General features: G+C 37.7%; 1 protein-coding gene across 3 annotated transcripts in view; it reads right to left on the reverse strand.

Annotated features, from left to right (window-relative positions):
- The window catches only part of TRIO (trio Rho guanine nucleotide exchange factor), a 243,488-nt gene that overhangs the window by 69,290 nt on the left and 157,529 nt on the right, over positions 1-16,669 (reverse strand). For all 3 annotated transcript variants that reach the window (XM_064428332.1, XM_064428352.1, XM_064428342.1), the window contains exons 29-33: positions 15,246-15,357; positions 13,102-13,292; positions 10,202-10,303; positions 7,975-8,117; positions 7,284-7,383 (exon numbers count right to left, since the gene is read on the reverse strand). In XM_064428332.1, coding sequence (XP_064284402.1) covers positions 7,284-7,383; positions 7,975-8,117; positions 10,202-10,303; positions 13,102-13,292; positions 15,246-15,357 — 648 coding nt within the window. The remainder of the gene's footprint in view (positions 1-7,283; positions 7,384-7,974; positions 8,118-10,201; positions 10,304-13,101; positions 13,293-15,245; positions 15,358-16,669) is intronic.

The raw sequence follows: 16,669 nt of genomic DNA on the forward strand, positions 1-16,669 counted from the left end.
TAAGCAAGCAGTCCTAGAATTCCTTCTTCCTTACGGCAACATTTGCATTCCAAGCTACTTCAGTTTTTCATGTGTGAGCATTTCTATAGCTCTGGCTGCTTCAGTGCAACATTCATACCAGATCTCAGCTGGTATTCAACTTCTGTAAATTCAGTAATTTTGAATCAAGCCAGTGAACTCCTTCAGCTCAGTGAGGTAACCTTGCAATGCTCTACACTGACAAAGGAGGACCAATACCCTGTGAGAGTTCCAGCTGCATCACATCTAGAAGCAAGTGCCACACCAACACACTGCACAGATCCTGCCACATTGCTTTTGACTGTTTCATGGCTTTTGACTGTTTCATAGCTGCCAGCTACATCCCATGAGCTTCAGAAACAGGAGATAAGAGACTGCATTGTTTCTTATTTATTAGTGTTTGTTACAAGCCTGGAATGGAAACTGTACTGGACAAACTTTTCTAGGAAAATGCTATTTGTTATCAAGCAAGAATTTCAGAGCAAATGACAAAACCAGCAAAATCCCAGTAAGAATCAAAGGACAATTCCAACCTTCTCTTCCTCAAGTCTGCAACAAATGACAGAACATAACTCCTAGCAGATGGGCTGCAGTAACTCCAGAGCTTTCCCATGGTATCTGCCTGCTAACCTCACTGGCTAGCATTGCTTGTGTGTGCTTACAAAGGAGCAGAAGTTTTCTTGAGGGAATGCTGGGGCCAAGAAGGGCAGAAAACCTTCATACATCTAGTGTTTAAGGAAGATAAATCAGGTTGTACCCGTTTAGATACAGGCTAAAAATTGCTTCTACGCTCTCTCTTCGGACAGCCCCAATACACAAATTACAGGGGGGGTACACCTTCAAAACATGTAACCTCCTCCCTCTTTAAAATGTTTCCTGTTCCCTTACACTCCCTTTTTTAGTCCATGCAAAGCTATGCAAAGGGGAAAAAGTAAAGAGCTTTCCCTTGTTTTCTGGTATTGATTTATGTTACAGCCTTTGTCAGACCAACTCAGAAAGAATTGAAACCATCTGTACGCCTGATGGGAACTAACAAAAAGCTGATGAAGTATGACTTCACAAGGTGTCCAGGGCAGACCAAATTTTTCTCAGGAGTCCATATCCCATCCAGTGCAAGCACAGTAACCAGTAACAAGCTGACACTTTGCAGAAACTGCATCTTGTCCTTATATTTCCTCCTAAATATCTCCAGGAGCATATCTTTGGTGCTCTGTTTGCTCTCCTGACCTTTCACTTCCAACAAATAGAGATTAAGGCGTATTTTTTGTGACTGGTGCAATGGCCACATATTTTGGTAATATAGTTCTTTCTTTTCTTTCCCCTAATAAAACAAAAAGTAGGATCTCAGATTTTATGTTTTCTAAGTATTTTGTAACATTAATTAATATTATATTAATAATAAATATTAATATAACATTAGGCTAAAGGAAAAAGCAAATGAAGGTTGTCAGTGGCCATGTTAGATGGCCAAAGTACACCAAATTCCTAGTTTTTCAGATAATGTCATAATCAGATGCCCTAGCTGGCCAGTATTCCACTGAAATTCAATACTCATTCACACTTCAGTATCGTGTGTAAGACACTTCTTGCCCAGGGCTGTTAGGTCCACACCACCCTCAAACATGCACCTATGCTGTTACATGCAACTTAGTGCAGAACTTTTCCACTACTGCTAGGACACCACAAACAATGATTTCTGTACCCAGCAAACACATGTGACACTTGGGAGAGCTAAGCAAAAAAAAAAAGCATTTACCAATTTTCCCTTCCTTTGGGTTAACTTCCCTTCTTTCTGCCCACAACAGTAGTGGTTAGGAAACACTTCTTTCCTATTTGTTTTATTGCTCAATTTCTCTCCATAGCACACTTTCTGAAAGCAGTTTCATCTTTCACACTGATTAAATGCAGTTGGACAGCAGGGAGTGTCTGTGATTAAGAGCGTTGCTCAACAGCTGTTGTTGGACAGCTTTGGCAAGGCTCTCCAGGCTAGCTGCAGGGAAGAGTGAGAGGCACAGCACAAACTGGGAGACTGACTTGCACTGAAGGGAAAAGAGTTGCAAACCATCAAAATCCAAATTCAGGCTGAACAAAGGCTTTATATACTTTATCCATCCTTCTCAAGAAAGCTTTTATGTAAACTAAATTAATCATGCATGATAAAAATAAATGATGCTATGTCTGAAACATGGAAACTGGAGAGACAGACGAGATGAGACACAAAAGCCAGACAGAAACAGAACTGCAGATTACAAAAAAGCACAAGGTTTAATTAAACAGCTTATCATGGGACATAGTGCCTTGCAGTTGCTGAAATTAATGTTAACCATCTATGTTCACCTCTCTGGGGCCTTTTACTCACTGCTTCTTGTAGAGAGAAAGAAAAAACCAAATGACACAAACACGTGAACACTCAATGAGTATTCTTAGCATAGGTTTGCTGAAGTCAGAGACACCACACTAAGTCCATCTGCCACCACTACCTGCAAACACCATGAATGTCCAGATATTCAAGAGCCTTTACATCAGGCCATAGAACACCCTCTCAGGACTGCAAATGAAATTTAATTCTCCATGCTAATTTTAGATTAAGATGAAAGGAGAGCTAAGAGAAGCTAACAAGATTTCTCAATTATTTCAAGCATAAAAATCTTTAATCCCTGTTTAAAATGGAAACAAGCGCACTTCGGCAGAAAATAAATGGGACAGTACAAAAGTTCTGCCTCAAATAAAGAGCGATTTGGTTTGACCAGGTAGCTGTGCAGACTTGGTTTCTGACTCTGAAAAGAGGTGTGTACTCAGAGCCATGTCTGTTTTTTTTATTGTCCTTTTTTTTTCCTACTGATCGGAGCCTTTTCTCTTCCGGAGACTCAGCTGGCAGAACTAAATACTTGGTTGTCTCCTGCTGCTTCAGTCCTTTTTCTCTCTTTCAAAGAACTACATACAAGCTTAAAGAAGCATGACAATTAAATACAACTTCACATAGACAGTAATACAAAGTGTTACCAGCTGGGCACAAAAGACAATTTCTTAACAACAAAATATTGCTCTACTGACCACCCACAGCAGCTAGCATGATTCCTACTATTTAGGACAGCAGGCTATAACAGCTCTTCTTCTGAAAGCCTCTCATGTTCTTAGATACTAGTTTGGATTATTTTATGTTTCTACCAGATCACTGAATAGAAGCATGAAAAAACCTATCAGACCTCCACCGTTTCCTTCAGCCTCCCTATTTAATTTCCTGTGTGCTGGATCAAGTTCAAAAGACAATGTTAAAAATGAGACAAGGCTGAGGAAAGTCCAAATGAGTGGTCCAAGAATCTCTTTTATCCGTTAGCCACCTAAAATGCTGGCTACACACCTACAGAATGTGAATGGAAGGAATGCTGTGAAAGGCGAAGGGCAAAATATTTACTGAGAAGGGCACAATGAGAGCACTCATGCAGAAAACTGAGATGCTTTGATGGAGTAAAAATCTCTCAAAAATTCTGTATTTCATGCCGGATTTCATATACCTTCCAATGCTTCAGGATGGGTCAGTGCTATTGATGTAAATATTTAGCATGTCTTGTAATATGAAGATACACCCCATGATAATAAAAAAGGCCAGAAAGGGATCTTAAATTACCTAGTCCCCTTCATTCCCTTCCTCTAGAGCGTGATCAACCACATCTGTGTGAATCTTTAACATTTATCCAAACTGTTCTCACAGAATTCCAGTTACGGAGATTTCCCAGCCTTCACAATTACTCTGCTCTAAGTTTTCACATTTTCATACCCATAAAAAGTATTATTGCAATATTTTTAAAAAATAAGTAATATTATTTCATCCCATCCACTTAAAATATAGGTAAAAGCCTGTTACTAAATCTGTGCAGTAGCCTTTTTCACCACTTGAAGACTTAAAGTTCTTCCTCCTGCCTTTTTTTTTCCCTTTAGACTTGTTAGCCCCAATTCTTTACCTTGCCCTGTAAGTTAGGTTTAGTAGACTTCTAATCAGTCTTTTTCTTCTTTCCCTCAGAATTCTTCCAATGGACAACTGATTTCCCAAAATTCTGTACTCATACCGGATGCAGTATCTAATGTAAGCCTTATGAGTTCTGAGTAAAAAATGAGAACTTAGTGTCCTCAGCATCCCATTTCTACAAGCCAATATGCTGCAGCTTTCCTTGCCCTCCCAGATGTATCACACAGCTAAATAATAAACATCTTGTGAGACTCTGTTGCTTCTCAATCATCCTCTCAAAAACTGTTTTAGATTCTTGCTGTTTTCATTTCTTAACTATTTCTACCTGTTCATATAAGCTCAAATGTGTTCCTATTAAATTGCACAGCATTTTGCCAGTTAATTTTTTCCATTGCCAAGATTATTCTGAATTCTAATTCTGCCTTCCAACACTGTTTTCAAATGACATGAGGCTGGGAAGGATGACAATGTCAGCTTTATAAACATATGGTCTATTGCATCATCCCAGTCATTACTGAAAAGCAGCATTGCAACAATCAAAAGTTGAAATTCTAGCCTAAGAAGCAAGGGTGGAGAAGAAAAACGCTAATCATTAAGTTATTCTCTGTTGTTATGGCAATTACAATTATGTCAGAAAAAGGATGCAAGGAAAAAAGTTCATCTGGACAATATTCAACCACTTACTATCAAGGTTAAGGATTTTCAGCGCTTTCAAAGTATATCTCTGAGGAGGTGAGAAAGAATACTGACATTTGGATAAAGGACTTCATTCTTGATATACTCCCTGTATAACAGTTTAGCACTTCTAACCAAAACATTTATTTTACAAGAACGAACTGTCTGAACGTATAATTGGAGGAAGTAAAAGAATGGTTTTACTTGGCTGTTGATTAATATAATGTGTTTGGTATTTTTTGTCTTTTCTCAACTCAATAATGGATACACGTGAACAGAAAGATGTTCAGCAAGAGCTTAATAAGTAACATAGCACTAAACACTTCGACTACTTAATTATTACTGGTTTTAATTGCTTGATATTTTTAATGTTTCTTGGTTTGGAATCCCATCTCGGTTAAGTACATGCTCCAAATTTGACCAAGGAGTTCCACTGCTTCCTCTGGCTAACCACATCAACAGCACTTTAAATCTGTACAACTGTTTTACTCCATTTCTGTAAGACATTCACACACACTTCAAGCTTCTAGGCTAATAAAGCAGAGTTGATTTTAAACCCCAAATCAACTGCAGCTAATGAATTTTCAACATCCAAAGTGAGAGATTACCTCAGACTCGGTAATGGTGTTAAAACACCCTTCAGATTTCACTGGCCACTTTCCTGTTACTGTTCCTTAATAATTTTTATTTTGTATTTTAAACAGATTAAAGATTTTCTCAATGTATTCAGCAAACCAAAGCATACAACAGAAACATCAAACAAAGCTACACCGCTAATTCACACACTTTTCAGAAGTGTATAATAGTAAATTCCTTCCTTGGACATACAACACACAGAACAAGTAACTGCCAGATAGTCATCAGCTTGTTTTTCTTGGCAAAGGAAAGTCTAACAAAAATTTTATGCAAAAATGTAAGCTCTCAAAATTTTATGCAAAAATGTAAGACAACACTACAGTCACTAATCACACCTAAAACCTGTCAGGAAAATACTGAAAAGTGTTCTCCATTTCTTTTTCCTTCCATTCCTCCTCCTGTTGAACAGGTTGTTGGTAAGAATCCTCCTCATGTCAGACTGGAAAACAATCCTGAGGACATTCTGCTTGGCCACCTTTCTCAGCAATTCTCACACCATGCATGAAATATGCCTGTGAGGGGCATCAGGAGACAACTGTGCTATGCACTCTAGTGAACAGTGCACAAACAGAAGGGTGTTGGCTCTGCACGGCAGGGGTGGACTGCATCACCTCCAGCCTGCATGCACTCAGCCTGGTGTCTCAGCCAACAACCAGGGGAATCACAGACAGCATGTCTTGCTTCTGGATGTTACAGGTTATCTAAACTCTTCTCTTAAGAACTGTTTGCTAGCATACAAAACTCAATGTTTTTACATCCCTAAATAATGAAGTTAGAATGCTAACAATAAGAGCAAAACAAAAGTCATCAAGAGTTCTTCCTCTAACCAACTGTTCTTCTCACAGGTATCTGTAGAAGAAGCTACTACCAAAACTATAGACCAACCTCAGTACAAATGCAAAAAGTCAAAACATAGGCTGTTCTTGAAAAATACAAGAGCAACCTAAGCATGTAATATTTCCCTCATCCTGTCTGCTTCTCTATGGAAAAATCAAACCATAGAGTTTGAGCAACATGCGAAAATAGAGAAAACTCACTGAGTTTAGGTGATGATGGGAATGGTCAAAATACTATTCTGAGAACCTATTCATTTATCTACCTTGAAGAATTCTGGTTATTTATCTGCATAGTTTGAATGGCTCATCAGAACAATTTTATACAAGGAGGTAATAGACCAGAAATCCCTAACCAAATTTTAAAGTAATTTGCTAGGCATCTTCAGTGTTTTAATTCATTCTTCTGTTTGATAAACTTCTATTATCCATCTCCACCTCCCTCCAGGGTCCTAACACTTCTCACTTGCCAAAAATCTTGTTTCAATTCCAAGTAACACACACATTTCAGAAAAATTTTTATTCTTTTGACAGTTATCTAACTTCCACCCAGGGGAAACTCTGGCTGTGTATCCTTATGGTATAACCCAGCCAGAATCTACAGGCAAAGATGGAGGAAAGGAAACACCAGCACTAGTACAAAATGACAGTTTGGTGGGTTACTTCTGGACAATTCCATCAGCTTTCATGCAGAAAGTGAACACCTACTCCCTAACATTGGAGAGTACTTTTCCTTTACAACAGTAACTCTGTGGCGATCACCAGTCTGAAGCCAGCATGAAAAGCAGATGGTATGCTTTCAGGAAGGCTGAGATGAATATGAAGAAAAATTCTGTGCATCACTATCAAATTGTATGGAAAATAAAACTTTCATTTTAAACTGGGTCAAATCTTTGAGCAAACTGCAGAATAGAGGGGATCAAAATGGTTTCAACTTGTCACAAACAATCTCTTCATGACCTATTTGATTTAAACAATCACTCCTGCTCTCCCATGGTATCAAGATATTTTCTCTATTGCAGACAGCTATTTCTAAGAGACTGAGTATTCCCATGCCTCTTCTCTGACGGTACTAAGGATTAATCTTGGGTGCTAATTCACACTAAGGGACAAATCATCTGCTCTCAGCATAAAGCAATGTCTGGGAAACTTACCTTATCACTGTCTAGCGTGTTCTGGGAGGTTCGTGAGGCAATTGAAATAGTATCAGGCTGGCTGCTGCCATCTCCCTGACTGTCCAGGTCCTCGCCATCTCTGCAAAGAATTCAGTTCTCATTACAAGAGTGGCACTGTGTTTGTAACATGCTAGTAAAGGAAGTGAGACACTCCCAGTGTGGCAACAGACACCAAATTCACTGATGCAAGAATCAAATACTCAGTACTTAATACTCTTTTCTCAACTGTAAGAGATTAATTTGCAAGGTATACATCATGTAGAATTAAGGCAACACCAGTGAGCAAGAAATATGCCAACAAACTTGCCCAGTCACTTAGCCAAAGCTAGCAAGGAGGACACTTGGTGACACATTTCAAGCGTCATAAAATGAAAACAAAGGACCTGTGTAACACATGGAGAACTACAAAATCTAAAATGTACAGCTATTCTGTACTGTAGTTTGAAATCCCTTCTGTAATGCCTCATTTACACAAGCCAGGGACTGTTCAGAGCAGAAATCTCAACAAATTCAGCACTGCAGGAAACTTTAAATTAATGATAAGATAAAAGTGGACAAAATGACTCTTGCTTTTGTCCAATTCACTTAAAAGCATACAAAATTCAACACTCCAGAGGAAAGAGCACTGTTGTACACTTAGAGATCTCTGATTATTTGAAATACTACTTACCTTCTTCCTTTCTGTTTTGTTGTTGGTGCAGTTTTGGGAATGTGGATGGGCTCTTTCAATGCTCCTTTCAGATGAATAGTCCTTTCTTGTATCACTTCCCGGATGTGTTTGATCCAGTCCTGTTTATTCTCTATACTGGATGCCTTTGATATGCAAAAGAAACAAAACCCCCACAAAGGACCATTGTGACTGAGTAGATCCACACATACAGTCAGCTAATAAACACAAAGAGGAACGCATAAAGAATGACTTTGTGAAAAATTTCTGAAAACCTGAATAGATAAAAGGAAATTCTAGCTGACTGTCTTATTTTAAATTGCCAACACTGCTTTACACCTCGCAACATTATTAATATTGGTAATTTAAAAAAAAACATTTTAACCTTAATTCAGAGTTTACTTTTTTAACTTGATGACTAAAGCCCTGTATGCATCTCATGAAAATGAGATGAATTCCAGTAATAACTTGGAGAATTCCAGTAATAACACCTTGAATACTGGTATTTTAAACTCACCCTACATTTTAGGTCAATTCTAACTTGAAAGAATAATAATCTGCTATTACTGGCAAAAGAAGTTAACTTTTACTGCAACATAGTTCATTTATTACTCTTCCCACATTTTGATACATACCTCCAGGCACAAAGCTAATTTAGGGATTGTATTCTAATTACTGCCTGCAACATATCTATTTTTTTAATACTCCAGAAATTACTTGATATCCACCTGCCCAACTTGTAATCTTGTTGCTTAGCCCAATTTAACCCTGCACCTGAAATGCTACTAAATATAAATATTATTGCAGATCTGAAGAAATTATTATATATAGTTTCCTTAATTATATACTACTTCTCTTAATTGCTGTCTCCTGAAATAACTTGCTTCAAATATATTATAAATATTTAATACATTATAAATATATAATAACGAGGAATTCTAAAGGGATGAAGAAAATTGTAGGAACACATGGACAGGTAGGAAAAAGAATTTTGTTTTCTTTTACAAACAAAAACATTTAGGAAAAGAAGCTAAACATGAACTTTAAAAAAATCTTTTATTTAGTTTTTCATGGAATTTACTTCTACTATTAATGAGGTAAGGAAGTGCTTGTTTCCAGCCTTCAAAACCAAAGAAACAAACACAGTCCACAAAATTGTGAAAGAGCTTGATGTATCATAGAAGTTTTGAAAATATCCTATGCAATAAGTAAAGTACAGAACAGAAACACCTTAAAGCAATCTTATGTAGAGAACCCTTAATTAAAACCTTTTATTCTGCTCTGCCCTGGGAGGATCATTTCAGGCTGCAAAGCATTGTCTGTGAAATTATGGGAACATTAAAAACTGAAAGAAAATCTAGTATGCATTAATGTTACATTTAATTTCCTTGCATTCCTTGACTGCTGCCAAAAAGCTAATGTAAGCTTTTGTTAGCTTGTAATTCACAAGGAAGAATTGAAGAGGCCATTTTTAAATGACATTATTCACTATTCACTATGAATATATGTGAAATCACAAACAAGTTTAATAGTAGGTGCATTAATCTATAAATGGGAATATGTACTTTGTTTCAGTTCAACAGAGCTCCTCAAAACATGCCAGATTACCCATTAGCTGCTTATGGTATTATAAAACAGGTTCTTCAGTAGAAGGAGTCCTAGGTTACACACCATAATCACAGAAAACACTGATTTAGCCATTCTTCTAGCTAGGCAAACAGCACTACTGACACCTGTAACTTGCCCAGACACAAAATTTATATACATTACATGCACTTTCTTCTAAAGGCAAGTAGCTTCAGAGAAACTTGTAGCCCACAGAAAGACATAAAAATCTTTTGCAATATTTGTTTGCTGCATAAAAATATGGGTAATGAAAACCAGCATCGCCAACAAGCAGCGATGACTTGACTGTCAAAGGTAACACTGATGCCATCATTTCTTTGTGACACCAGTTCCCTGCAAGCTAATTGCTGAAGTTTTCAAGCTTAGGGAAGTCCATGGGATCAAAAGCAGGTTTGTCTACTTCTTCAGTAGCCTGCAAAGATTCCCCTCTGCTCTCTGGCCACATGAGTTAGATATATATACACCACCACCTCTGCAATCCCAAAGAAAATTATTTGTCAGCAGCTGTCCTTCTCAAAGCAGGTAATCACTCCTTGCTTTCTCAACAAATAACAACAACTACAAGACTTGCTATAGAGACTAAAAGCACATCTGCTAAAATTACCTTGAGAACAATTTTGTTGTCTGAAGTTGGCGTCCTTCCAACCCACAGAGCAAACTTGCAGGGGTCTCCTTCTACATGTTCTGTGACACCCAATTCAGAAGTCTGGAATGAAGAAAAAATTGTTGGGACCACACAGAATTTTTTCTCAGAAGCCAACAAAGGCATGCTAATAATCTACAAAATTGAGCACTACTATATAAAGAGATTTTCAGAAGCTTAAAGCTAGCTCATATGCTAGAGAGAATCCTTTATTCTGGTGGGCAGTATGAGGTCTCTTCAAAAAAGGAAGAACTGCAAGCTTAACAGTCTTTTCTATAAAGTGACAATAAACAGTAACACTCACAATCTGAATACTGAATTGCTTATTTTAGTTTTTGGACTGGACAGTAAAAGCCTTATTACTCTAAAGAAGATGCTTGGCAAAAAGTAAGTTTTGGCTTCTCTCCCTGTTAATTTCCATTGGAGAACACTCATTATTTACTGATTTTTATGCTCTCTCACAGATAAGATATGCTTAAGAATTCTCTTGATATCTTCTAAAACTCTGGTTTCTTTTCAGTCAAATGAGACTTTCCTAGTGTGTTTCCTTCCTTCTAAAACAGATGAAATAATTCAGAAATGCAGTTTCCCTGGATAATTTTGTGAGACAACTACATGAACAATCAGTCTTTGGGAATGTTCTAATGTCCGACCTTAATAGCTAATTATCATCCAAAATGTTTTCACCTTCTGACTGGAACATCTCATTCATGTGAATTGGCTTCCACTTTAAACAATTCATAGAGGCTCTGTTCCAAAAAAATTTACAAACTAAGAAATAGAGCTCAAACTAAAAGAGCCCTCACTCCCCAACAGCTGCCAAGTATTCTCACATGATTAGAAGCTGTATTTTTCCATCATACATCATCATTAGCATATACACACCTGTACACATGGGATGCTGGATACCCAATACCTGAGTAAAAGTACTTTTTTTCTTGTCTCACTTGGATGCCAACTTGGCTTTTATTTTCTGTGTGTGAAAGCTTTTTAGTTATTTTTTTTCTTCTAAAGTAATCCCATCCCAACATCTAACCTTCCGCACATAACTGTCTTTACCCAATAGGCAGTAGAGGAACACGGCTCTCTGCAAAGGACGCAGAGTCTGCATGTGGCTCTCCAGGACACGCTCACAGAGCAGAAATCATTGTGGGTTACTGGACTGAGGTGAGGAAACTCCCAAACATCCAGCTACTGGTGTGTGTGTGTATGTATATGTATATGTATAATGCCATTGAGTATCCTTTGCTGGGAAAACCCTGACGGTCATCATGCCCAAAGCAAAGAGAAGGACCTAATTTTTGTAAAGCCACCTTCCAGAAGTCACAGGATAGCACACAAAAAGGATCTTTAGCTCAAATCAACATGCATGCTTTCAACACATGCCTTTTCTAAAGATCAAATTGTAAGAGCTACTATAATAGTAAGCTACACTATAGGATATTTTGCCAGATAGACTATGACAACAAAAAGAATCCTTATATTTCAAAAACTGAGGTACAATGAGAGTCTTCAAGATTTCCAGCAGCTTCTCTAAGACCTAAGGCTACTCCTAAATTCCTGTTGGAGGAACTGATATGACAATTTAACAGGACTGACTTTCCAGTTTTGTCGCCTCTCCCACATAATCCCTTGGCAGCTATTAATATTCTCCAATACACCAGCATTTTTTTTTATTTTGGGTTCTTAAGAGCAGCAAAGAAAGGTGTGATCAACAAACAGCTGCAGCTGTGTTACCTGCTAGCTATTTAGTATCAGGAAGGAAAGCAAGTGTTGGAAATGGAGTGACAGAATATGCAAAGAAAGATATGGAAAAAAAGAGTTGGTTTTTTTTTCACCAACCTGTTTTACCAGTTTAGACACAGAAGTGGGAAGTGGGAATGAATGAGGGAAAAAGAACAGAAGCACAGAGAAAAGACTCAGTATTTATACCATCTAGACTTAGTCATATATTCCAATAGGATCAATACAAGAATACTGTTTTCTAGAGTGTAGTTCTGAGATGGGAAGTAATTTCAACTACTTGCTCTGAACTATTTGGTATAAATGCTAATCTTGCCTTCAACAGATGCAGAGCAAACCATGGGAGACTGTCTTGCCACTTGGCTACCTAAATTTACGGAGTGTGAATACTGCTCCCACCCAAGTCATCTGAGGATAGGAAGGTAAGGATATGAATTCCAGAGTCACATTTTGTAAAGCATACATGCTAGAGATAAGGAAAGCAAGAGTGGAAGTTTTGGGGTTGCTTTGGGTTTTGTTTGTTTGGTTTTTTTGTTTGTTTGTTTGTTTTAAAAGATGGCAAAAAAATACATTTCCACCTTTACATCCTTTCAGTAGACCGTAAGTACTACAATTCTATATGCAGAACTTTATTGTAAGACTACTGGTCTCAGCAAACATTCTGGAATGAACTTTTCCAAAACAAAGTTCTTGCCTTCCCCAATCAGTGGGTGTAGAATATCCACTGAAACAAATCCTTAACCCAATAGTGAACAAGAAAGTTGAAGGCAGCTCATCAACTCCTTCCATCCTTCTGCTTTATACATATAAGTGTTAAAGAATCTGCAATCAACACACAATTAAGATAAAACGAGTCTAGCCCAATATTGATTTTCATTTGACCTGACACACCAAGACTGAAATGTACCTTTCAGCAGTTGCTTTGAGCCTATCCTTTCTACTCAAAAGCAAGACAAAGCACCAAATTTTAAAGGTTCAGTCTATACATTCCAAGGCTGTTCTTTCAGTGCCCTGTAACAGTTGTTTAGGTTTATCAGACACACTTAAATCACCTGAGCTCAGTTGAAGACTAATCTAGACAGTTTTGTAAATATGATCAGTTGTTCTCCCATACTTACAAACAGTTTGCTCTTGTAAATGTACTTGCTCCTTCCGCTTGAGTCCTTCACTTCTTTACTGAAAACCAAGGACATCTCAAAAAGGAAAAGGTGCCTCTCTCTTCCCTTTCGAATCAGAGTTTTTGGGTCCCACACTTGGAAGGATTCTTGAAGGATGAGCTCTCCCTGAGATTCTATATTTTCATCAAAGCCTAAAAACAGAGTGAAAGGAAAGATTCACCATGAAAAGTTGGTAATGCAAGTAGCATAAAAAGTACAGCTTCTGTTCATTAACCTATATGATTTTTTTCTCCCTGACACAATTTCCAAAAGATTCCAAAAAAACAATACTAAAAACAAGACTTGATTTTAACACTGCAATATACTAAATGTAGCTGCAGCTCAAGTGCACTTCCAAATTTGGACACCCAACTGTTAAGAACTTAATCAACTCTTCTGGCACTATTTTACCAACAAATGACAAATCTGTCAGATTCTGGTAACCTCTTCTGTGATGAAAATGATTTCTCTTATGAGCTTTCTGCCACCGTAGAAAGTAAGCAATTTGCAAAGACACAGAGCACATCAGGTTCTTCTGAGAGAGGCAAGCTCTGAAATGCCACCTTTTCTGGAGGTACACCTTGTCTACCATGTGGGCAATGAGCACAGAAATGTGTTCCAACTGGGGATGGAGAAACATGGCAGCTTGGAGCTGTTGGCATACAATCAGCCCGCCACTGGTCATGCCAGAATTGATCCACAGTAAAGTAATTACCAGCTGGACCACTAGTATTGAGACATAATGAAAAAAAAATGAAGATGGAAAACACCAACAATTTTACTTCCATTATAATGGTACCATGCTCACCCAGTTTAATACACAGCTTTAGAGCTGGAGGATAACAAAAATTGTCTACTACACTCTTTTGAGTGGTATCAAAATGTATTTTAAATAGCTACTGCTTGCCAGTTCTCATATTCTGAACAGAGCAAGAGTATGGAGAGGATCAGAGGCAAGTTCCGCCAGGATGTTCATTCAAATTCCTCTGGAGACATAAAGAGGAAATGTGCTCACTCACTATATTTGTCCAACATGGGATGACTCAACAATGCACGCACTATTTGTTGTAAAACCAACTTAGGTAAAAGATTAGGATATTCTCCAGAGTCACATTCCCAGGGTTAAAAGATTATTACCAAAGCTGGTCAGCCTTTATACCAAGACCACCTCCAAGACAAGCATTTGGAAGTGATCCTGTAAACTGACCAACATCCTTACTGCTTAAAATCAAGAAACAGAGGTGATTTGGGGCATTTATACGATCAAGGATCACGTCATACCAAGGCAAATTTTACAGTACCTAGTACAATATTGGAAGTTCCACAACAAGCTGCATGCTACTACCAGAAGGCAGAGAGGAAGAAAAGGTGTATTGACTAGAAAAAGCATTTATTCAGCAACTATTAGCTAAGAGGGCCCTGCTTTTTTCTCAAAAAATTTAAACACGCAAGAAAAACATTTTTATCACTAAATGTATGACTGCACCATTATAAATGATAATGTGCCAATTGCAAAACAGATTTTGGCACAAAGTTGTTCTAAGCACATAGATGCATTACATCCAACCTCCACTGTCTGCCATGAACATGATTATACTGGCTTAAGCTTGGGCTAAATTGGCTTATGCTGACATTTGACTGCCAGAAGATAAATTTCAACCAGAAGTCTGTTGTGGAACAGGCAGCAAACAGATGTGAAAAGGACAAACTTCTTGAAGACAATTATTTGATACATAAATCATCAAAATCACCAATAATACACTTATGAACCTCATACAAAGAAGCTAAGGTTGGAGAATGCAGCCAAAGTCAGCATATCTGACCAGTCACCTATTGCATTTTGGGTGAGTAGAGGACTACTTTCATTAGCCTACACGTTTTTCACATCTGCAGTGGCACAACTACAGATCAAGGTGAAAGAACAAGTCAAGAATTACTAAAACTCTAGCAGTTGAGTGTAACAATTTATTTTCCTAAATAAATGTTCATCTCCTATAGCCCTGCCATAATGATATGAAAAATACAAACGCTGAAAAAAGAACATATTCATAAAACAAAGTTAATCTGCAGCACAAAATGAACTGGAAAGGCAGCTTGAATCCTACCTTCCAGCATGCTGAGGTGCATGGCATCATTGGCTCGCTTTGGCACACTAAGCATCACCTCCAGGCCATCCTTAATCTCACCTTTACCTTCTTCACAGCACGTGAGCAGCTCCTGCAAAAGACAAGCCAACAAAATTACTGTCTATCATTCCAACAAAATGACTCTCTATCATTTGTTTTTACACTAATAAGACAGACAACCAAAGAGTAGTTATAACAAACCAAAAATAATTTTTGACACGTAAAATATTTTTGAACTTCTTACTCTGCCAATGACATGACTGTGTACTTTGTTTCTATCATGATCATCAGTTCTTCAAGGAGCAGCCCAAGCTATCAGCTAATGACTTCTAATTTAAAGATTTCTTATTAAGCAGATAAACCTGTTTAAAAGTTATGTTAAGAACAGAACTTTTTTTGATAAGCACAGAGTTATCAGATGCTGTGCTACATCAAGGCCCAGAACAATGCAGATGCCAAGTCATGAAAATGGGGGAGAGCAGGGCAGCACAAAAGGACCTTCCCACCTCCCTTGTCAGTCATCACTCCACTGCACCAAAAACCTGCTCTGTACAACTGCTGATAAAGAGAATTTATATTGCTTTATTTTAAGTATTCCATGAATGACTATTCTGTGTTCACAAAGTTAAAAGCAACCTACTGACAAAATTTTTCAGTACAAACTAGCATCAACTAATGGACAGAAGTTAGAGAATTTAACATGCTGAAGTGTTGTAGCAGAATTTAGGGCATACAGTTCTCTGTCCATTCAACATCCCACAGATTTAATGAAACAGTGTCTGAGCTGATATTCAAATTTCCCGGCAGCTTTCAACATTTGAACAGTATCAAGATAAAATGTAGGTTACATAACCAAAAGGGCATATTATGTTCCTTCTGTTATTCAAAAAGCCCACTTAATTCATTCCCTCAGGTTAAATTCCTTTTCCCCTTTTTAAAGAGAAAGCCATGTGACTTCTATTATGATCATTACAATATTTTTATTCAACTGCCAGTACCACCATTACAGCAAAACACTACATGATCCACCTAAATTTTGCATGACAACTCCACAGAACAGTGAGAGTAACTAAGTATCTCTCAGAGGCACAGAAGAGGAGCAGCTTCAATACCATTTCGAAAAACAAATGAAACTTCCAGAACTGTAAAATGTTTCATTTATCATTCAAGTTTTAGGCTCTTAATCCTATTATGCTATACATCTCTCTCCTATTACAGAAAAAAATAAGAAAAAAAAAAAAAAGGAAAGACAACCCAGAAACCCAGCAACCACCAGACAAATCCATTTTACTACACAGCAAAGACATCTGGCTCTGCAAACACTGGTGAAACCAATGTATCCCACCACTTCCATAAAGTTGCAGGCTAAAGCATATTAATATTAAAAATAATAATAATTGTTG

The sequence above is a fragment of the Passer domesticus genome, chromosome 1 (genome assembly GCF_036417665.1).
Source record: "Passer domesticus isolate bPasDom1 chromosome 1, bPasDom1.hap1, whole genome shotgun sequence".
Taxonomy (NCBI): Eukaryota; Metazoa; Chordata; class Aves; order Passeriformes; family Passeridae; genus Passer; species Passer domesticus.